This window comes from Dreissena polymorpha, chromosome 1 (assembly GCF_020536995.1).
Source record: "Dreissena polymorpha isolate Duluth1 chromosome 1, UMN_Dpol_1.0, whole genome shotgun sequence".
In the NCBI taxonomy this organism is placed as follows: Eukaryota; Metazoa; Mollusca; class Bivalvia; order Myida; family Dreissenidae; genus Dreissena; species Dreissena polymorpha.
Window position 1 is genome coordinate 87,643,192 of NC_068355.1, and position 21,512 is coordinate 87,664,703.

Consider the following 21,512-nt stretch of genomic DNA (forward strand, 5'->3'; position numbering starts at 1 on the left):
ATATTTCAGTGCCTTTATTTCATACACTTATTCCATTCCTATCCCCATATTTCAGTGAGTCAATATCATACACTTATTCCATTCCTATCCCCATATTTCAGTGCGTCTATTTCATACAGTTATTCCAATTATCCCCATAATTCAGTGCGTCTATTTCATACACTTATTCCATTCCTATTCCCATATTTCAGTGCTTTTATTTCATACACTTATTCCATTCCTATCCCCATATTTCAGTGCCTTTATTTCATACACTTATTCCATTCCTATCCCCATATTTCAGTGCTTTTATTTCATACACTTATTCCATTCCTATCCCCATATTTCAGTGCGTCTATCCAGGAGCTGGTCACACTGGCATACGAGACCCTACAGGAAGCGAGCGTGAGCTCTGCCCAGTGTGCCATTCAGCTGTTCTGCGCTGTGCGTGGCATGTTTGAGCTCTACTGCAGTGTCTTCCCCATCTACCACAGGCGCAGTCTCCAGACCCTGCCTCAATTCAGCGGTGGGTGAGCTTGTGTTAATTTTGATCACTTATGCCATCGTATAAACCTCGCTCTGGGAAAATGGGTCTTCATGCATGTACGTAAAGTGTCCTCCTAGATTAGCCTGTGCAGTCCACAAGCTAATAAGGGATGAAGCTGTCAGCTTCTATGATATTGTTCGTAAAGGCAGTCTCTTTTTAGGAAAAATCCAGTTCAGGTGGAAAGTGATGTCCCTGGTAAGCCAGTGCTGACTGCTCAGGCTAATCTGGGATGATACTTTAAGCCCCCTTTTTACCAGAGCGATGTTAATTTTGATCACCTATGATCAAATGTAGGCTGAAGTATTTTTCCACCATCACTCTTGGACATTGTGCATTTAGTGATCACACTATTTCCTACCAATAAGTTTGTTCAAGTGTTTATTATATTCAGTGATTTTTTTTGCTTTAATTTGTTACAGCCTGTGCCATTTGAATTGGGAAAATTAGCACGATAAACCATGAAATTGGGAAAAATAGCGCGATAAACCATGAAATTGGGAAAAATTAAGCATTATAAATAGGATTATAAGTAACAGAAGTGATATTGTTTTTAAGTGCATGTTCAGGGAGTTTCCTAGAAAAGGAGTCTGGTCAAATTGGGATTTTTTTTAATCAATAAAGGTTGCAAGTTTGGGAATGATTTATGGACAAAAATGACTAAATTCAAGTTATATATATTTTGTAAGATGTTTAAAAAATAAAGTTGAGACCTTGATTTAAGAAATCATAATAAAGTTATATGAGACTTCTTTCTTTCTTAAAAAAAAAAAAATTTTTTTTTTTTTTTTTTGGGGGGGGGGGCTTTTTTGAGGAAATTTTGGTCAGATTTTTGGGAAAAAACTAGTATTTTTGCGATTGGGAAGCAGCCGAAAATCGACTGTAAATTTGAGCAAAAAAAATCACTGATATTGAATACAGCCAGCGCCCTCACACTACTTTAGGGGAAGGGGTCCTCAGCCCTTAGGAGGGGGGATTTTTTGTAAATGGGGAAATTTTTATAACACTGGTTTCATCTTCCGGTATAATAATATTAAAGCCTATTATAATTGATAGTAGTGTTCCCTTTAATACATGAACTTACTTTACAGCACAAAAATGAAGAACATGAACTTTATTAAAGCAGTTTACTATTATAAACATCGTTTATTGAAATAATTTAAAATAAAAGATCCATGCTCCTATTTAAAATTGTTATCATACCAGGGCCATATCAAAAGACATGGCATCTTCACTAGCAACAAGACTAGTAGTACTAGTGGAACAAAATGCATCTGCATCTGACTGGGCAAGGGACTGTTGCTTGAACAGAAGATCGCTTTATTTTACACTTGGCGAATGTTTTACTGTTGACTTTTTTACGATAAGACTTGCTGTTATGAGACATGATGTTGTTTTGACCTTCACCTTCTAGCCACTCTTGATTGTCTTGGTGGGTTTTTACTGATGTTTTAATTAGCGTCTAATCGATTAAGGTTACATACCACCAAGTCCATTAGAACGAAAAAAAGCGTAGATAGTTCAGTGCGCGAACAACATTCAATTTTCAACTATGAATCAGCGAATTTTTTTTTCATTTTCTGAGGGGGAGAACATCAGTTTTGGGAGAAAAATATATACTTTTCAGGTTGGGGACTGCAGATTTGATAGATTGAGGGCCCTGACAGCATTTTGAAAAAAATATCTTTGGTTTCTGAATGGTGATAATTGTAACACATTTAATAATTATGCCCCAATTCGAAGAAGAGGGGGTATATTGCTTTGCTCATGTCGGTCTGTCGGTCGGTTGGTCGGTCTGTTGGTCCGTCCACCAGGTGGTTGTCAGACGATAACTCAAGAACGCTTGGGCCTAGGATCATGAAACTTCATAGGTACATTGATCATGACTCGCAGATGACCCCTTTTGATTTTGAGGTCACTAGGTCAAAGGTCAAGGTCACGGTGACCCGAAATAGTAAAATGGTTTCCGGATGATAACTCAAGAACGCTTAGGCCTAGGATCATGAAACTTGATAGGTAGATTGATCATGACTCGCAGATGACCCCTATTGATTTTCAGGCCACTAGGTCAAAGGTCAAGGTCACAGTGACCCGAAATAGTAAAATGGTTTCCGGATGATAACTCAAGAACCTTTAGGCCTAGGATCATGAAACTTGATAGGTAGATTGATCAGGACTCGCAGATGACCCCTATTGATTTTCAGGTCACTAGGTCAAAGGTCAAGGTCACAGTGACCCGAAATAGTAAAATGGTTTCCGGATGTTAACTCAAGAACGCTTAGGCCTAGGATCATGAAACTTGATAGGTAGATTGATCATGACTCGCAGATGACCCCTATTGATTTTCAGGTCACTAGGTCAAAGGTCAAGGTCACGATGACCCGAAATAGTAAAATGGTTACCAGATGATAACTGAAGAACCCTTATTCATAGGATCATGAAACTTGATAGGTAGATTGATCATGACTCGCAGATGACCCCTATTGATTTTCAGGTCACTAGGTCAAAGGTCAAGGTCACGGTGACCCGAAATAGTAAAATGGTGTCCGGATGATAACTCAAGAATGCTTATGGCTAGGATCATGAAACTTCATAGGTACATTGATCATGACTGGCAGATGACCCCTATTGATTTTCAGGTCACTAGGTCAAAGGTCAAGGTCACGGTGACAAAAAATATATTCACACAATTGCTCTCACTACAACGGAGAGCCCATATGGGGGGCATGCATGTTTTACAAACAGCCCTTGTTATCTTAGCATTTGCACGATTGGCCATGTATTGGGCTTATTGCTCATTATAGTTACTTTCTGGGAAAACTGGGCTTAATGCATTTGTGCAACGTCTCATCCAAGATTGCCTGTGCTGTCCTCACAGGCTAATCAGGTACGACACTTTCTGCTTTTATGGAATTTTTCGTATAAAGGAAATGTCTTAAACCAAAGTCCAGTTAAGGCGGAGAGGTATGTCTCTGATTAGCCTGTGCAGACTGCACAGGCTAATCTGGGACAACACTTCCCCCATGCATACCCAGTTTTCCCAGCATGCAACTCTTTGAAGATATAGAGGATATTTGTTAGATTTGGTGGAATATCGATTTTAATTGAGTGATCATGGAAAAAAATATTCTGTGATCACAAGTGAATTGAAATCGATATTAAACCAAATCCAGGAAATTTTCTTTTTAATTTATGCTTACAAATTAATTAATTTTTTGCTGAAATAACAACGCCCTATTGTCATAAAAACAACGTCATTTTACAGTATAAAAGTGAAAAAATCGACAATTTCCGATGTTAATTTAACTGTTTGAATCAGTGAATTTTCAATTTGAAATCACTGATATTTCTCTATAAACCACCAGAAAGCCTTTAATAAGTTAGTGTTACTACTTTGTTGTTGCAGCCCTTCACTACACCAACAGCATGTACATTGCCCACCACCTGATGACGCTAGGCCACCAGTTCAGTCGCAAGCTGCCCAGCACCATAAACTCCACATTCGTAGACCTGGTCCCGAAAATTCGGCGCGCGGGATCTGACAGCTTTGTACAGCAACTGAAGAAGCAGAAATCTCAAATGTCCGAGTATCTGTCAGCAGCCAATGGTAAGGACTGAAGGGTAAAATTGAGTTATGTTCTGAGAAAACTGGGCATAATGCATGTGTGTTAAGTGTCTCCCAGATTAGCCTGTGCAGTTCAGGGACTTCTGTAAGCTACCTTACATGGAAGATACAATTGCTCATCTCTATGCGCTCAATTGTAGTTTGAGTCCAGCAACGAACTCTAAGGATGACGGAGACTGTTAAACATTTTACACAATGCTTCTTTATTCAGACAAGCATTAAACATTATATAATACAATAATATCTCTAAACTGTTAGAGTTGACTTAAAAATGATGGACGTTTGGTGAACAGTTGCTCTGCTTTAAGGTTGTCAATATCATAAAATAGTATCAATATGGATATTCTACGAAAAAGATCTACTAATAACGTTCGTTTTACTTAAATACCAGTTGCTAGTAGTTCATGTATCAAACAAATTCTGATTATTACTTTTAATTCGTGAAATGAAAATGTTATTTTTACGAAGTATTAATGTTTGTTTTTTACTTTTGGAAGGGTTTTCAATTTAACGAACAGTGATGTTTGTTGTTAGCAACTGTTGCCAAAACTATGCAGAGAACTTCCTTATATACCCTTTGGATGCTGCAGATTTGGCTGCAGTCAAAGATTCAGCTGCAGCCAATCACAATCCTGCAGCATCCTGCACCATGTATGGAAGTAATGCGGTTACATGTAAACAGGAATATACTTCTAATTATAATAAATCAACAATCATCATAAATATCACATCTTAATCACAGAAGGCAATAAGTTTGATGACTTGAAACAATAGACACCTTTAAATATGCATGTATAACAATACAATATTAAATGCTGCAGCATGAAAACTTAAGAAATTCTTACGCAGTCACCGTTTCAAATAGTTCCCTGCAAACTATTATGATTTAACAATTAATATAAATAAACCGTTTGCGAGTTATAATAAATATCATCTTTTTATACAAATAGAGGAGTGAATATTATAATTTTACAGCCTGTTTTAAAGTCAAATGCATGCAATAACACTCCACCATATTCCTACTTATGACGTCATCAATATACATTGCTGCAACGATTTTGACAGTGCAGGAATTTCAAATATGTTGGATTATTCTCACAACAAACAACATATAATGGACTAAACACAGGGTAAATACAAATATATCAATATATTAGATCTTGGAGAACGTTATCTTGCTTAATGCAGTGCACTGTATTGACAAAATGCGAACAACAAAAATAATGTGCACCGATATTCGGATCAGGAATGAATTCGGATGATATTTACATGTAATACGTGAAATGTACATTACACTACACTTTCCGCCAAAGTTGGATTTTGATAAGAAGAGACTTCATTTAAACAAAAAATGTAATAAAAAGTGGAAAGTGTCATCCCTGATTAGCCTGTGCAAACTGCACATGCTAATCTGGGATGACAATTTACGCACAAGCATTATGCCCAGTTTTCTCAGAACATGACTCAATTGTGAACATATGAGCCTCACTCTAGAAAAACAGGGCTTAATGCATGTGTGTACAGTGTGGTCCCTGATTAGCCTGCGCAGTCAGTACAGGATAATGAGGGATGACACGCTTTACTGGAGTTTTTCGTTTAGAGAAAGTCTCTTCTAAAGGAAAGCCAGTCTAGGAAGAAGGTGTTGTCCATGATAAGCCTGTGTGGACTGCACAGGCTAATCTGGAACAACTTTTCGCACATGCATTAAGCCCAGTTTTGCCAGATGAAGGCTCTTATTTTGCAGAAATGGGAACTTTTTTAGCATGAAGGTTACTGTGGTATCATTGTAATTGGAAAGTCCCTGATGAAGGTTACTGTGGTATCATTGTAATTGGAAAGTCCCTGATGAAGGTTACTGTGGTATCATTGTAATTGGAAAGTCCCTGATGAAGGTTACTGTGGTATCATTGTAATTGGAAAGTCCCTGATGAAGGTTACTGAGGTATCATTGTAATTGAAAAGTCCCTGATGAAGGTTAGTGTGGTATCATTGTAATTGGAAAGTCCCTGATGAAGGTTACTGTGGTATCGTTGTAATTGGAAAATCCCTGATTAAGGTTACTGTGGTATCATTGTAATTGGAAAGTCCCTGATGAAGGTTACTGTGGTATCATTGTAATTGGAAAGTCCCTGATGAAGGTTACTGTGGTATCATTGTAATTGGAAAGTCCCTGATGAAGGTTACTGTGGTTTCATTGTAATTGGAAAGTCCCTGATGAAGGTTACTGTGGTATCATTGTAATTGGAAAGTCCCTGGTGCAAATCCAACTGTTGTAGCATCTTCACCTCTCCCACACAGACAGGACTTGTCACATCCAGGAAAAGGACTTGAAAAAACATTGACTTATAATGCATTCAAGCAAAAATTATTATTTTATATTCATTCTCCCGCAAACTAAGTTTTGGGGAGTATACAGGAATCACTCTGCGGGTTGTTTAGTTGGTGGGTAGTTGGTTGGATACTTAAGTTATTGAACATGTATAATTCTGTGTATCAAAATGAAACTTGAAGTAAGTAGTTTTAATTCCATATGTTTAAATTTAGAAGTGCAAGACTTTATTTTCGTGTATGTCACACAGTTTTATTTAACTGAGGTATGTGCCCTTGGACAAAGGATTCAACTTGAAACTTTTTTAGTGGAATCAATGTGAAGTAGCAAGCGACAAAATTTTGAGATTAATTTTTTTCAATTTTTGCATCGGCTTGAAAAAGAAATTTTTGAGGAATTTGTTAACTTTAATGACTGTTCTTGTTATATCTAGCACTAGTTTAAACAACAAAATAAACCCTGAATGCTCTAAGGACCAATCATTTAATGCATGATTATGTGCTGCAAAGCATGTTGATAAACACTTGAAGCTATCAATAAAAACATATGATTGAGCGAGATTTTTTTGCTTAAGTGTGATTTTTGCTTGAGTGTGATTAATACTTGAGCAGTGTTCTGCCGAGGCCGCGATTCCGCGATATTGTCGCGCAGAAATTGCATCTGTCGCGTAAAAATAATAACTTGTGCGAATTTTGTCATGGGTGATTTGACTTGAGTACGAATCAGAAAGCGATTCTTACACATTAAATGTTTCTTAGATTAGCAGATTGGTTCTCGTTGCTCAGCGACCACTTTGTTAGTCCAGTATTGATTGGATGATACGATTCTCACACATTTGGTGGCGAATGAAAACGCTTGTTCCATAACGGCATACCTCCGAATGAAGAGTTCCAAAAATGTTGTCGCCAAAGAGAAAAAACCTTGAACAATTTTAAGGTTTTTTAGTAAATTGTCTGTTAGTTCGAAAGAAACCACTTCGGATAAGGAGCAAGTTAGTCCCCCCGCTACATCTGAGAAGGTGCACGATAGCCCTGTGACTCTTTCTGTACAACATGAACCGAAAATCATCCCGTCCACATCGAAAAGTCAGCCGGAGCCGTCTGATAAAATGGATGTTAAAAAGTCCCAAAGAAAATTTCAAGAACGTTGGCTTTGTGATTATTCTTGGCTTGAGCATGAAGTGACTGGCAAATTTAATACCGGTAGTTACATTTACCATAGTTGATAGTTAACAGTTAATAAAAACTTAATTCAATTACAAACAGTAACTAAAGAAACTGTCAGTGCTTTATGAACGGGACAGAAAGGCTCACAGATGAAGGATAAAAGGTATACTAGTTGTTTAACACACTTATACTTTTGGCGTCTCATTGATTTTAAGAATGTCCCCAATTTTTTAGGGCTGATGGGACAAATGTCCCCTTCTAGATTCTTTCTCCGCAGAACACTGCTTGAGTGTGATTTATGCTTGAGTGCAATTTTTGCTTGAGTGTGATTTTTATGTGAACGTGATTTTTGCTTAAGTGTGATTTTTGCTTGAGTGTGATTGATATGGAAGTGTGAAAATCTTTTTTAAAGTAAAGAGTTTTGGTGAAACCAATCAGGGGTTTGGGTATTTCCCTCCCATGAGGTTTTCCCTAAATCCCCCCTTCCCTCTTATCATGACTCTATTTCAGGGTTCATGAGTGTGTCCGAGCCAGGAACCCAGGCTGCCAGTGAGAGGGCAGTGAAGCAAGTACTACACCAGCTGCAGCATCTCCACAACATATGGCAGACTGTGCTGCCACCTACCAACTACAGGAAGGCCATTGGTATGATGACACTTGGCAGTCTACACAGGCTAATCAGGGACGACACTGCCTAAACTAGATTTTCGTTTACAAGAGACGTCCTGTGACATGACACATGACCTTATTATGATTGCTAGCCTTTAAAAATGGATTTAAGACCTAAGGATCTTTTCACATATTGTAGCATAAATACGACAGCAAAAATAATCTACATTAATGTACATCTACTTATTAAAGATCTCTATTCTGCATGTATATTTTCATGTACATAGTCAAGTAAGGTTTGAAGTGGCGTAATGGATATGGTGTCCGCCTAGCGACCAGGAGGTCACGGATTTGATCCCCACTGTGGCAGCATTCTTTAGATCTCCTTCAAAGACACCAAGTACTGGTTCAACCCATGAAATGTACTCAAGAGAATTTCAATAAGCCCTAGGCTTACAATGCAATCAAGCTAAAAAAAACAGGTTTAAACTACATCTTAATGATATCTACTGTATTACTTTCTTCTCTCTCAGGAGGGCTACTCAACGGTGTGGTGGTGGAGATCACAGACAGTGTGGTGGCTCTTGAGGACGTCTCGTCTACAGACGCAGCCCACATCTCCAGTCTCATCACCTCCATCGTAGTTCGCGCTGACCAACTGTTCACCATCGACGGCGAGACGAGCAACATCAGTGTTGCCGTGGAAATTCATCGCAATGTGTCCAAGTGGCAGCGGTTGAAGGAGCTGGACATGGTGCTAAATGCCAGTCTGACAGATATTGCTAATCGCTGGGCGGAGGGGAAGGGGCCCCTCGGTGTGGCCTTCTCCGCCAATGAATTAAAGCAGCTGATACGCGCCTTGTTTCAGAACACGGAAAGACGGGCCGCATTGCTGGCGAAAATTAAGTAGCTGATACGGTCCTCTAACTGGACTCGGATATATTTGACTGTTGTCCTGGGAAAACTGGGCTTAATGCATGTGCATAGTGTCATCCCTGTGCATTTTTTACAGGCTTATCAGGGACGGCACGTTCTGCTTTGATGGTATTTTTATGCCCCCGGTAGGGTGGCATATAGCATTTGAACTGTCTGTCAGTCCAAAAAAATTAACATTGGCCATAACTTTTGCGATATTGAAGATAGCAACTTGATATTTGGCATGCATGTGTATCTCATGGAGCTGCAGGTTTTGAGTGGTGAAAGTTCAAGGTCATCCTTCAAGGTCAAAAAAACAAATCAAAGGGAAGCAACAAGCTTTAAAGGGAGATAATTTCTAGATATCATTTTGCAGGTACAGATCATTTTTACAAGGGAAGTAATATTTTTTATTGAATCCCTTTAAAAAATATTACTTCCCTTCAACAAAAAATTATCTGTACCTGCCAAGTGATTAAAATCATATAAATAAAAGCGGCGCAGAAGGGAGCATTGTGTTTCTGACATACACATCTCTTGTTCATTTAGAGGAAGTTTCTTCTCTTGGAAAATCAAGTTTAGGTGGAAAGTGTCGTCCCTGATGAGCCTGTGTGGGTTTTGAGCCTGGTTCTGATAAAACTGGGCTTAATGCATGTACATAAGCAGTGCGCACAAGCTAATCATAGACAACACTTTTCACTTTGATGGTATCGTTTAGATGAAGTATCTTAGCCAAAATGCATTGTAGGCAGAAAGTGTCTCCCTGATTAGCCTGTGCAGAGCGCACAGGCTAATCTGGGACAACATTTTTTGCACATGCATTAAGCACCATTGAACAAAGAGGTGCTTAAATTGTTAGTGTTTCAAAATGTGCTATTGTAAAGTGCTGCTGTTAATAGAATTATATTAAATTTGCATTTTTTTGCTTACATCAATATAAACTTAATTTTTGCAACAAACACAAATAATATAATTTGCGTAAATGAATGTTATAATTATTAAGTAAATACATTTGACATGTAAGCATGTGTTCATTGTGGTATTTTATTTATATGTTGTTACTGAAATTCTATTTGTCACTATATTTAGATAAAATATAAAATATATAGTGTCCGTGTTTATTATGAGCGTGTATTGTTACAGACCAAGCTCAAATGTGCCGGGAGGCTCTGAGCAGGCCTTGAACCTGGGCCACTTTGATGAGAAACGCGTACACCAACCACTGTGCAAACAGCAAAGCCATTACGCTGCTTTTATCCTAAGTTTGTAATATAAACATAAAGACTACATGTTAAGTGCCGAACCTCACTCTTGGAGCTTTTAATTTTAACAAGTTTGGTTAGTTGTCTCAATGCTGGATAGGTTAGGTTTCATTTGGGTATGGTTTTACCACACATCACTTGGCCACACCAAAATAAATATCTTTCAGTAAAATCTTAATAGCTGCAATGTTGAGCTAAAGTTCCAAATTCGTTCCAACTGTAACAAGTCTAGATAGTTAACTAGGTTTGAGCCATGGAAAACTTTCTGCAAAATAATATGTAGCCTGAAGCATGGAAAGGGGGTTTAACGCATGTGTTTGAAGTGTCATCCCAGATTAGCCTGTGCAGTCCGCACAGTCTAATCAGGGAGAACACTTTCCACTTTTATGGTATTTTTTTTTCTAAGCAAAACTCCAGTTTAGTCAAAAGTGTTGTCCCTGATTAACCTGTATGGACTGCGCAGGCTAATCTGGGACAACACTTTTTGCACATGCAATAAACCCCTTTTTCACAGAGCACGGCCAATATGTAGTCTGAAGCATGAAAAGATCATAAACTTTAAAATACAGAGTGCTGTGGGAACCAGATCACAGTCACACACGAGGTGATATCTCCGAACACACAAAAATAAATGAGCCACAATATACCTTTTTCATACAATTAGTTCATCTCTATCGGTCATTGTTGGCTCGGGTGCTACGTAAATGTATCCTGGGCAGGGAGAATATACTGAACCCTACCAGGGAATTTTGATGCTAAATTGGTAGTTGTAGGCTAATTTTTTTTCAAATTAATTATGTTCATATTTATGTCAAAATTCTGTAAAATGGCCTTTATATAATTGCAACTCCTAATAAAAAAAGTTGAGGCAGGTTTTGCGCAAAGAAAATTTTGGTTTTGTATTTCGTAGCGTGTTTCAAGACATCAGATTTTTGGTGGGAATAAAACTGGTACAATCTAAATTGGCTGGGTAGGTGTTAGTATTTTTCCATACCTGGGGTACATTTAAGTAGTACCCAAGCCGACAATTACTCATCGAGCCTTAGTTCAATCATGTACTTGCACATTGTACAAATTATCCCTGAGTATGTATGGAGACCCAACCCAGAACCACCTGATTCCGAGGCAAACGATGACTAAGTTGGTAATAAAGTATGCATTTGTTCCGTAAGTCACCCTGTTACATTGTGATGTAGACATAGAACATTTATTTTGAACACTGGCCTACAAGTCGTGCAGTACAAGTACAGAATCTTTTTTATAAATAAGGGAAAACATTAAGGCTTATGCTCCTATGGGCAACCTTCATCAACTTGTTAAACAATGTTTGCGTGTTATTTTACCAAAATGGTTAAATGCTATGTCTAAGTATATTTGTGTCTTATTATTTATAGGTGTATACATATCTTAACATTAACTGTGTCTGTACAGATAATCAGTCGGAATGCACTTTTGGTCACTTTATATAGAGCTCTATCATTTATATGTTTGCGTAATGTCGTTTAGTACGAAAACGCTAGAATTTGTGTCTGCGACGTTTCTATCCATATCCAGAGTTTATTGCTAGAAATTGCCGGAAACAAGGTGATTGCTATCAATTCCGTCTTTTACACATAACGGTTTGCAAGCGCTTACGTGTATCCGATTTTAAAGCGCTCGATTTAAAATGCGTACAACAACAACAAAAGAAAAACATTAAAAACTAAAGAAAAACATAAACCTAGATAGAAGGACGTTGATTTATGAATGTTAGCTTTATTAGATAAATTAAAGATGACGGATTCAATTGAAAGGTATTTTAGCTTTTATACCCTTGGCGGAAACAAGAATTGAAGTTATTTGCTTGATGCATTTTGTTATCCTAGTGACGTAGTGTAACCAGTTTCGGATAATTTAACAATACAACTCACCTTAAAAAGTTTTCTGTGTTTATTGTTGTCTTTTGTGACACCGCATCATCAAGAAGAATGTTCTTATTGTAATTAACAACGAAAAACTGGAACAAACGAGCCAAAATACAGGAAGTTCACTATTAAAACAAACGGACGTCAAAATGGGTATGACTAGATACCGAAAACAGTACTGTTTAAAATAAGTTATCGCCAAAACAGTAAATTTACCGAAAACAGTTAGATTTCCCACCTTTACACTGTGATAGTGGCGTTAAACTATGACTTTAATTAATGTTTACCAGCGATTTTTTTTTGTCCAATTGGGAAAAGTACCCGTACCGGTCCAATTGAGAAAAATTGAGTTGTGAAAACCTGAAAATTGGGAAAAATCGAGTCGTGAAACCCTCAAATTGGGAAATTGGTGTATTTGATTTTATGCTCCCAAATATTTTAAAATTGATTCTAAGTGTTTTCAAGCTGTCAATATTATATTTACCTAGGTTAAAACCATATTTTTCGTAATTGGGAAAGTGCCGTTTACTGGTCAGGGTTTTTTTTTACTAAGAAAGTGACGCCGATATTCGGCGTCTTCCCCTACCAGAATTTTTCCCCTAAAAATACAATTTTCCCTCCAAAAATATAATTTTTCACCAAAATATAATATTTTACCATCAAAGAAATGTTTTTTTTTCTTTTGGGAAGTCGACACTTATCCAATTGTACCATGTACAACGATCTCGCTCTCTCTCTCCCGACGAACACTCGAATCTGGGAATACCAGTGATTCTAAATATAGCTCTTAAATTACTTCATGGAAACCGGGCAACTAATCGTATTAATCATGTGACTATTTTACTGGATTCCGTTCTTGCGCGAGAAGGGTATTTCGTCAATATATTACCGGAAACCAGTCGAATTTTCATCCGGGTTATGTGAAAGCCAAGATATAAACGTTAAAACAGAAAAAAGTCTCACAATTGGCGTTCATACACAAACAAAATAAAACGTTCGGACTCAGAAAATATTGATTGCGTCGAAGCACTTTTTAACAATGAATCATCAAAAACCGTTGAAACACAGCAGGATTCGGAGGTACATGTAATCAACATCGAACATTGTGAAAGTGAAAGTACACAATCGGCAGCTGCCGCACCTTTCCCTTCCAAAACTGTAGCAGATCTAAATCATCTACCCATTCATCATGAAATTGAAATCACAATATTGACATCGTCCCCCGGCCCCAGTTGAAAACATTTCCCATTATTAGATCTAGCCCTGCAACTTTATTTAGGACTTTGACTTTAATATCATACTTGTTCATGTGTTTAAGAACAAAAAGGTCAGAGACATGCCTCTTTTTCTAAAAAAAACAAACTAAAGTCTGTAGGTGAGTTATAGACATTGAAATTAACAGTTTTTATTTTTTCCCCAAATATGTCTCTTTCGCGCTCTATTTTCCCCTTTTACCCAGCGTCCAGCGTCTTCCCCTTTTTCTAAAACAAACCCCTGCCGGTACTTTATAAAGAAGGAAAAAAATCGCTGTTTACACCAGTTCGCATTTAAGTGATTCTATATATTAATTATCCTGGGCACCCGTATTACCGGTGACGTAAGCATGCATTTGTAAATAAATAATATTAAATTCAACTTCCGTAAAAAAAATTCATATAATTATCAGAATCATTAATTTCTCCAGTTAACACGAAACCTACCATATATATTAACGAAAACTCATTTTAATCGATCATAGAAGTAGGTCACTGTGCCATTTTGGTTTCTACTGTTTACTTCTTTTACCGGTGATGACATAGTTTTCACTCAGACTATAGACATTTTCAGAAAATCACAGTTTACTCGAATATATACAAACAAACAACAAAGTTTAAAACATGTTGTGATCAATTTTCAAACAATAAATTACATTTAATATGAATGATGTAACAGGGTTTAAACATTCATTTCAAGTATTCTGTTCATTTGTTCTGTTTTAATGTTAATATTTCCCTTTAACTTGTGGTGTTTAAATGGTTTACTTATTAAGCAGTGATCCTGTGGCCAGTCTAAGAGTTGAAGTCAGTCAAGCATGTGATTATCATAGGTTTACTTTATGTAATTGTTCATTTAGACTTGACCAGTGATTTTTCCGCCCTTTCCTTTGTCTACATGACAATTGAGAAGTTTCGCTCAGTAATGCAAAGAGGAGATATGTAAATCAGGGTTATGGAAACGCGCACCCAGACGGACTTTTCAAAACAATAGTTTTCTGAATGATCAACCAGATTGTGTGTACAAATAATGAAAATATACATGGGCATTTGTGTTTTAATTCCTACTTACCCGAAGAAAAGACATTATTTAGAGGAATTTTCTTTTTGACAGCTACCGGCAAAATAGTAAACAGTCTCCGACGGAAGTTGTAAATGAAAATATACTGTGTCGTAGTAGTGTATTTACAAACATTACCGGTAATTCGGGTACACCGGTAATAGAAGTACGGAGGATATTTGTTTTTACAAAATGCATTTTATTCCTGATTAAAAACGGAAGCATTACATAATACGCGGACATGATACCGAAAACAGTTGATTAAGCAAAATCAGTAAGATTTCCCATCTTTACATCATGATAGTGGCGTTAAACTTTAATTTAATGAATGTTTATTACAGTATGCATTTAAATTATGCTATATATTAATTATTTATTTTCTCAAGAGATTTCGTGATACTCTAGCTGGTATTTAAAATTACTTCAGGTATGGCATACCTGAAAGAATGAAAACGACAAACTTATGAATTTGTTTGTATATTGGAAAAGGATAAAAACAACTATGAAACATACCGTTATTACTCCAAGTTTTCGGTTAATTCTTTTGTGTAATTCTTAATATTCGTCCATAAATTATTACTTTTAATTTTCGGACAGGACATTTTACAGCGCTATTTTACCATATTTCTTCCCTATTTTCACTTATCTTGTGTCACTTCGATCATGCATTTTTATTTTTATTAAAGTAATAAAACCTGGCAGATGAATCCCTTAGGCTATGGCCCTTTACATTTGCGTAATTGGGTTAAAAACCATGTATGCCAGTATTAAACAATGTTTTCACACCTAAGACAAATACTTTACACTCCAAAATAACGTAATGCACGCCTATTGCTATACAAACAATGAAGGTGTTAGACAACGACTGGCGAACAAACAAAGAATTCATAGTAAGCATAGTTTATTTTATAGTAACTTTTTGTACAAGAATAAATCATGTGAAATTATTTCTAATAAAATGCAAATATATATAAAAGTAAGAACACACAAACCGATACGTTAATCAAACATTGCCGACTTTACAAACTTATATATTAAAGCGATCAATTATGACACCCATTTGCTATGCTGTTTTCGGTAGTATTTATTTGTTTCGTAGTTTGAATAAGGGTTTTTGAATTAAAAGACATCTAAACAAATTAATAAAATAGAATTGGTTATGTATCATCAATATCTATTTGTAACTAACATGTTAAATACATACAGTTTTCGTATATTTGTTCACTGTTTTTGTGAGTACATTTTACTGTTTTCGTATATGAAAAAAAAACTGAATGCGGATTATGTTTATTAAAACAGATTTTATAAAAAAAGTTTTAACATATATGATTAAATATCTTTAAACTACTATTCTTTTTTAAACCAGGAATAGGAAAAAGCGCTGTTTTTGTCTGAATATTCAATGTTTTCATATAATAAAACACTGTTTACGGTAAATTTTACTGTTTTCGCGAAAACAGTACTGTTTTCGGTATCTAGTCATACCGGTCAAAAACTGTAAAACAGAAAGTGCGACACCGGTTTCCGATAGTTCCATGAATCATTTTTTTTCCCACTTTTTGGGAAGATAGCCCATGGCTTTGGAATTGGGAATTTTATAGGCATTTTCATGAAATTGGGAAAATTAATTCATTAGCCTTTTTTTTCCACACGAAAAGTCCACTAATTAGGGAAATACTAAATTTGATATAACACTTTATTATCATTCAAATTAAAAGAACAAAATCATAAAATACTTTGTTAGATGTAATTGAAATAAAATTGAGATAAAATACGCATAAGAAACTTCTTTCCCAAAAAAAAAAAAAATTTTTTTTTTGGGAAATAGGGAATTTTTTGTCACATTTTGGGAAAAAAGTATACTTTTTGGGATTGGGAACATAGCCGAATTTCGGCTATAAAATAGGGCCAAAAAAAAACCTGCATGAATAGTCATATCGTGGCGTCATTTCAAGCACTGACTTACGAAACAGCGGTGCAAATGCACCAACATTATAATTAAATTCAAATAAGGAACACTATTCATTGACATAGCAATTCTAAAACAAACAAAAACAACTTAAATTTAACAACATGGGCATTTGAAAGTAGTGTTGCTCCGGACTACTCTGACTGGTATGCAGTATTTTAGGTGTGTCCAGTGTTGGCAATCATCACATTGCGCCCATGTGTAAATTGCAAGAGACTGTTCATCTTTTGAAGTGCAGTAGTACTTCATGCACACGCAACATTTCCCATCGTCCATCACATCTTCATCTACAGACATGGAGTCATCATCACAGGTCTATATTGCACGTGATGGTCCTGCCACTGGACTGCCTGCAGTTGTTGCCTTGCCAGCGATTGATGGGTGGGTGGCATACTCTGCAATATATTAACGCACAGCATCGAACGTTTTGTCTTCCGTCATTGCTTTGCCACCAACAACCTTGTGGATATTTCGGCTGGTTTTTGACACCTTCTTCGAAACTTCAGAGGGGAAGTCACTCAAGAACTTTGCACCGTCGTTTATGTCAGGTTCATGTTGGATAATGTTATCCGCACCAGAAGCCAGCTTTTCGCATGTGGGTGCATACAGCTCTGAAGGTGCTATGGCATGGCCTAGACTAGTAACCAGGATTCTCAATAACTTTTGAGCCAACAGGCCAAAATGTGAAACCAACAGGCCTTCTAGGGTGGTCCGGGGGCATGCTCCCCCGTAAAATTCTAAAATTGAGCATTTGATTTCCTGCATTTTAGGCCATTTTATTGCTATTTTAATGGTCAACCAGGCACTTAAATTTGAGCATTTTTTGTGCATTTTATGAATTTTAGCTTTTTTAACTAACAAAAGATAAATGAAAAAAGCTCTATTACTTGTGTAAAATTTTAACTCGTATTTCTGGACTTTTACTACGATTTTTCACAAATAAAGTTTATCATAATTCTGATATATACATGTTTCGGATACGTAATCGCACTCGATTTTTAGGGTCAATTTTTTCTATTTTGATGGGTTTATTTGCACAAGGTTCCTATTTGGTCAATTTATTCTGATAAGAAAAAAACTTTGATTTTGGATTGGGAAAGGGGCCGAAATTCAGCCCTACAGGAATGGGCAGAAAAGGCCTGATCATCTGTCTACCATGCAAATTTTGCGTGACACTTCTAGTTTGAAACGTAACTGAATTAAAACAAACTTTCACAAGAACAAAAATTTTGCATTAACACAAAAAACACAAGCAATCAGGCACAAAAACTCACCATGTGATGAAAAGAACGTCAAAATATTTGACTGCTTTTTGACAGATTCCAATTTGCACCTTTTCATTATTGTTGTTGTTGTAATGCATTAAGGGAGATAATCAAGCGACGTCTTTGCCTATAGCAAAAAGGAGCAAAATTACCAAAAAGACATGCAAATTTCGAAAAGTCAATTGCCGATTTTCCGAATCTGAGTGATTTTCAACCGGTCAAAATCTGATTTCAAACGGCCGATTTGGCCAGCGGCCAGCTCTTATTGAGAACCCTGAGTCACCGTGTCAATGGCATTCTGCAACGGATAAATTCCAGTCTTCGCAAGTTGACAGGCGACAGAGCTACAGTGTATGCTTTGCACGCCAATTTGCAAACATCGTACCGGGTCACACATTGGTGGTGCAGTCTGGAGTATGATAAACATTCCTGGCTGTATTTCTTTTGGAATGGACCGACACAACCGACATCCGTGGGCTGTAAAATATGGGAACAGTGAGGTGGTAGAATGAATAGTACTATTCTGTTCTGTTTTGCCCATTTAATGAGTTCGATGGAGATATGATTCTTGTGACCATCGTACAACAATAATGTGATATCTTCTTGGTTACGTCCCATGGCATATTTCAAGAAGTGCATCTTCATATACAAAGAAACACTTCGCTGTTTGACCAACCAGATTGCGTCATCATGCCCTCAGTCCCTTCATTCTTTCGGACCATAAGCTCGGGTAGCATCCTTTGACCGGGAAATACAAAGAATGGCGGTGTCTGGGAACCAAGGGCATTTCCTCCCCCGATCACTGTCACTATTTTCGATCGTTCAGCCATCACCTGAGGACGTGCGTCGAAGCCAGCTACAATATTTGGTGGTCTATATTCGGTATTGATGCCCTTTTCGTCGATGTTGTACACAAGGTGAGGTTTGTTGTGCAACTCCTACCTGTCGAAGATATTTTTCAGTTATTCAAATTAGTTCAGGATCACCTCCTTAGATGCACACCTTGCTCTTTGTTCAGAAAGTCCGGATGGCTTAACAACTTTTGAGTTCCGGCCACCTGCCCATGAAGCCATAGAACCATTTGAGACTGAGGGGTTTCTTTTCCTTTCCCCGTTTCCCAAGGTAAACAGCAAAGTCGGACGCCTTGGTGCAGACTTCAGCGCGAGTGTACCCATACCTGACACGAGCTAGGCCTTTCACATGCTCGACCAGTAGCTGTTCCTCACTGAGACAAAGCAGCGGCCAGGGTCCATTTTTCACGGTATCAACCGACACTATGCTGTCTACGCGATCGCGCAACGCGGTTAGAGGCACTCCCTACATCTTAGAAGCCTTATAGACGGGGATGTTATCCTCTTTAACTGCCATGTACGCCCTAGTTAGAGTTGTCGGTGAATACGAACGCCGCTTTGCATGCATGGGTCCCCGGGAAGTCGGAGATCAAAGCTTTAAGCAAAAAGATTTTTTCTCTCAGTTTTTGCCTTTTTGCTTATCCAGCAGAGTAGCAGTATGTGTTGTATGATTTGCCAATGTATTGATGTCAATTTACATAACTGAAAACATATTATGAGCAATCGAAATCCATTCCCATATAATAAGTCTAAGCAGAACATGTTAATCTATAACCCGTGTTTACAGCAGGGTGTAGTATTTTACAATAATCATTAAGGAACTTTACCCGTGACATTACAGTGGGCGGAGTTTACGGAACAAAACATGGCTGTCGTATTGAGCGTTCATATGCAATTGATGTGTTGAGACCTTGTTTACTATGTCACAAAAAGTGTATTTAGAAATCCAGTTAAAAACTTACACTTTTGTAAAAAGTAAACTTGTTACCTTAATTCGTAGCATTTTCACGAAATTGGTGGGATACAAAAAATCACCAATGTCGAACGCACTTGCTTGCAAGTTGTTTACCTGTGACATCATGTAGTAAACAAAAACACGCGCAACATCGGAACCTATCGGAAATAGGTCTCTATCGGAAACAGGTAACGTCACGATACTTGCTCTGCAAATGTCGCTTTGTAAATTTTGAATAATTTTATTTACGTATTTTGACACAATATATGTTTATGATGTACACGATATTTAACATGTGCATCAAAGTCTAGCAGTCAAATATGAAATAAATGCAAAACACGTAAAAAAAACGAGTCTTATTTATAAGACACGCAAAGAATTTAGACATACTTTTTATAATTTATATGGGCTCAAACATCTTATCGGCGAAGGACCAATTACGCGGTGGAAACCAGAAAGTTTAAATTTTCATCAACTTTTGTAAAATTCCAAAATTACATTACCAATTCATAATGTTTTAGTTCAGAAGTCCATTTTTACCTCAAATATTGTCAAATTGAAGTTAGAAAGGCATTAATTCTTCAGTTGAACTTTTGCTTAAATCGCACTGACCCCTCGCCATGTTACGAAACAGATTTAAATATAAACCGATCAGAAGGAGGCATTACAGTGTAACGTGTACGTGTACTTTTATTTAACAAAAGCTTTTAACACGGACTTTTACCTAAGTAGATCTAGTATGCTCATCTTTGTCGATTTAATAAGCATATGTTCGAAACGGATATGGTGCAGTTTCTATAGATTCACTCTTCTTAGTTTCAGCTACTTTTTATGCATGTCTTTTTCACATCTCTGTCTGTGTTGTTATATGTACTTACATTTTATGTTACATAGGACGGTATACTGCACGATCTGCAATGATATTTTTACAAATTTTCTCATCTGAGTCCTGGGACTCGATAACTTGCAAATCTATGAGTCCCTGATTTGAAAGAATGCGTCCAAATATTAAACAATATTTTTTTTGGAGAAATTTTAATGCATTTTTTCGGACTCACATAACTTGAAACTTTGCATCACCAGAGGTTTTTGTGAGTCCAGGACGCAGGACTCGCAGGTAAAAAAGTTCACCGGATCTTTATCACTTTTATTTATGTACCATATACAAATAAAAGATGTTATTTATTTCAGAATTTGCAAAATTTTAATTTTCACTTTAGAAAAAAAACAATGTTCAATTAATCCATAAAAGTATAATAACATCGCTTTATTATATAACGCTCTGCGCCACAACAGATGAGCGCAAACTGTGTTTTCCGCCATTTATTCTTCATATTAACACCACATGGTTTATATCGAGGCTGCATTATCGATATATATCTACACAGCGAGGGAATCAAGAGATATTGAAAATTTGAATTGTGGTTGAACTTAAATTGCTCAGGGGTGCACAATTCAAAGTGTCATTACATAATTTTTGCGAAACATTATCGAGAAATGAATTATCTACTCAGGTATGTAACAATTATTTCAATCCGTTGATATTAACTGTCTGATATCGGGGCTTGAATGTTGCGCACAAGATACTTGCCCAACAATATAGACAAAGAAGGAAAACTTTCCACCATTGTTTTGGTCTTTCCCCCGTTGTAAGCTGCATATATTACCAGTATAAAAAGTTGTTTAATATTTGAGAGCGTCAACAAGTTGGACTAGTCAAAAAACATAATTCTACTTCAATTAAATCTCTGATTTTCCCAACTACCGTAATTACTCTATGTTTTCGGAGACTCTAAGTTTTCAGACACCCTTTTTTTTAGCAAAAA

The 21,512-nt window shown here is 36.9% G+C and overlaps 2 protein-coding genes and 1 long non-coding RNA gene across 7 annotated transcripts in view; all 3 read left to right on the top strand.

Moving 5' to 3' along the window:
- The window catches only part of LOC127839203 (centromere/kinetochore protein zw10 homolog), a 30,373-nt gene extending 20,098 nt beyond the window's left edge, over positions 1 to 10,275 (top strand). Inside the window, exons 6-9 of the mRNA XM_052367477.1 lie at positions 330 to 505; positions 3,930 to 4,130; positions 8,154 to 8,288; positions 8,786 to 10,275. Of these exons, the coding sequence (XP_052223437.1) occupies positions 330 to 505; positions 3,930 to 4,130; positions 8,154 to 8,288; positions 8,786 to 9,162 (889 nt within the window). The 3' untranslated portion in view covers positions 9,163 to 10,275. The remainder of the gene's footprint in view (positions 1 to 329; positions 506 to 3,929; positions 4,131 to 8,153; positions 8,289 to 8,785) is intronic.
- LOC127839211 (uncharacterized) lies at positions 5,743 to 6,737 on the top strand. 3 transcript variants are annotated; one of them, XR_008030228.1, is made up of 3 exons: positions 5,743 to 6,081; positions 6,205 to 6,327; positions 6,369 to 6,737. It is a non-coding gene; the product is annotated as an uncharacterized LOC127839211 (long non-coding RNA). The 3 variants fall into 3 exon arrangements; XR_008030225.1 differs by having other exon boundaries at positions 5,743 to 6,040; XR_008030229.1 differs by having other exon boundaries at positions 5,743 to 6,040; positions 6,205 to 6,286.
- A 1,786-nt stretch (positions 10,276 to 12,061) lies between the features above and the next one.
- LOC127839218 (uncharacterized) overlaps positions 12,062 to 21,512 on the top strand; it is a 46,971-nt gene continuing 37,520 nt past the window's right edge. For all 3 annotated transcript variants that reach the window (XM_052367504.1, XM_052367517.1, XM_052367511.1), the window contains exon 1: positions 12,062 to 12,222. In XM_052367504.1, the coding sequence (XP_052223464.1) occupies positions 12,176 to 12,222 (47 nt within the window). In that variant the 5' untranslated portion in view covers positions 12,062 to 12,175. The remainder of the gene's footprint in view (positions 12,223 to 21,512) is intronic.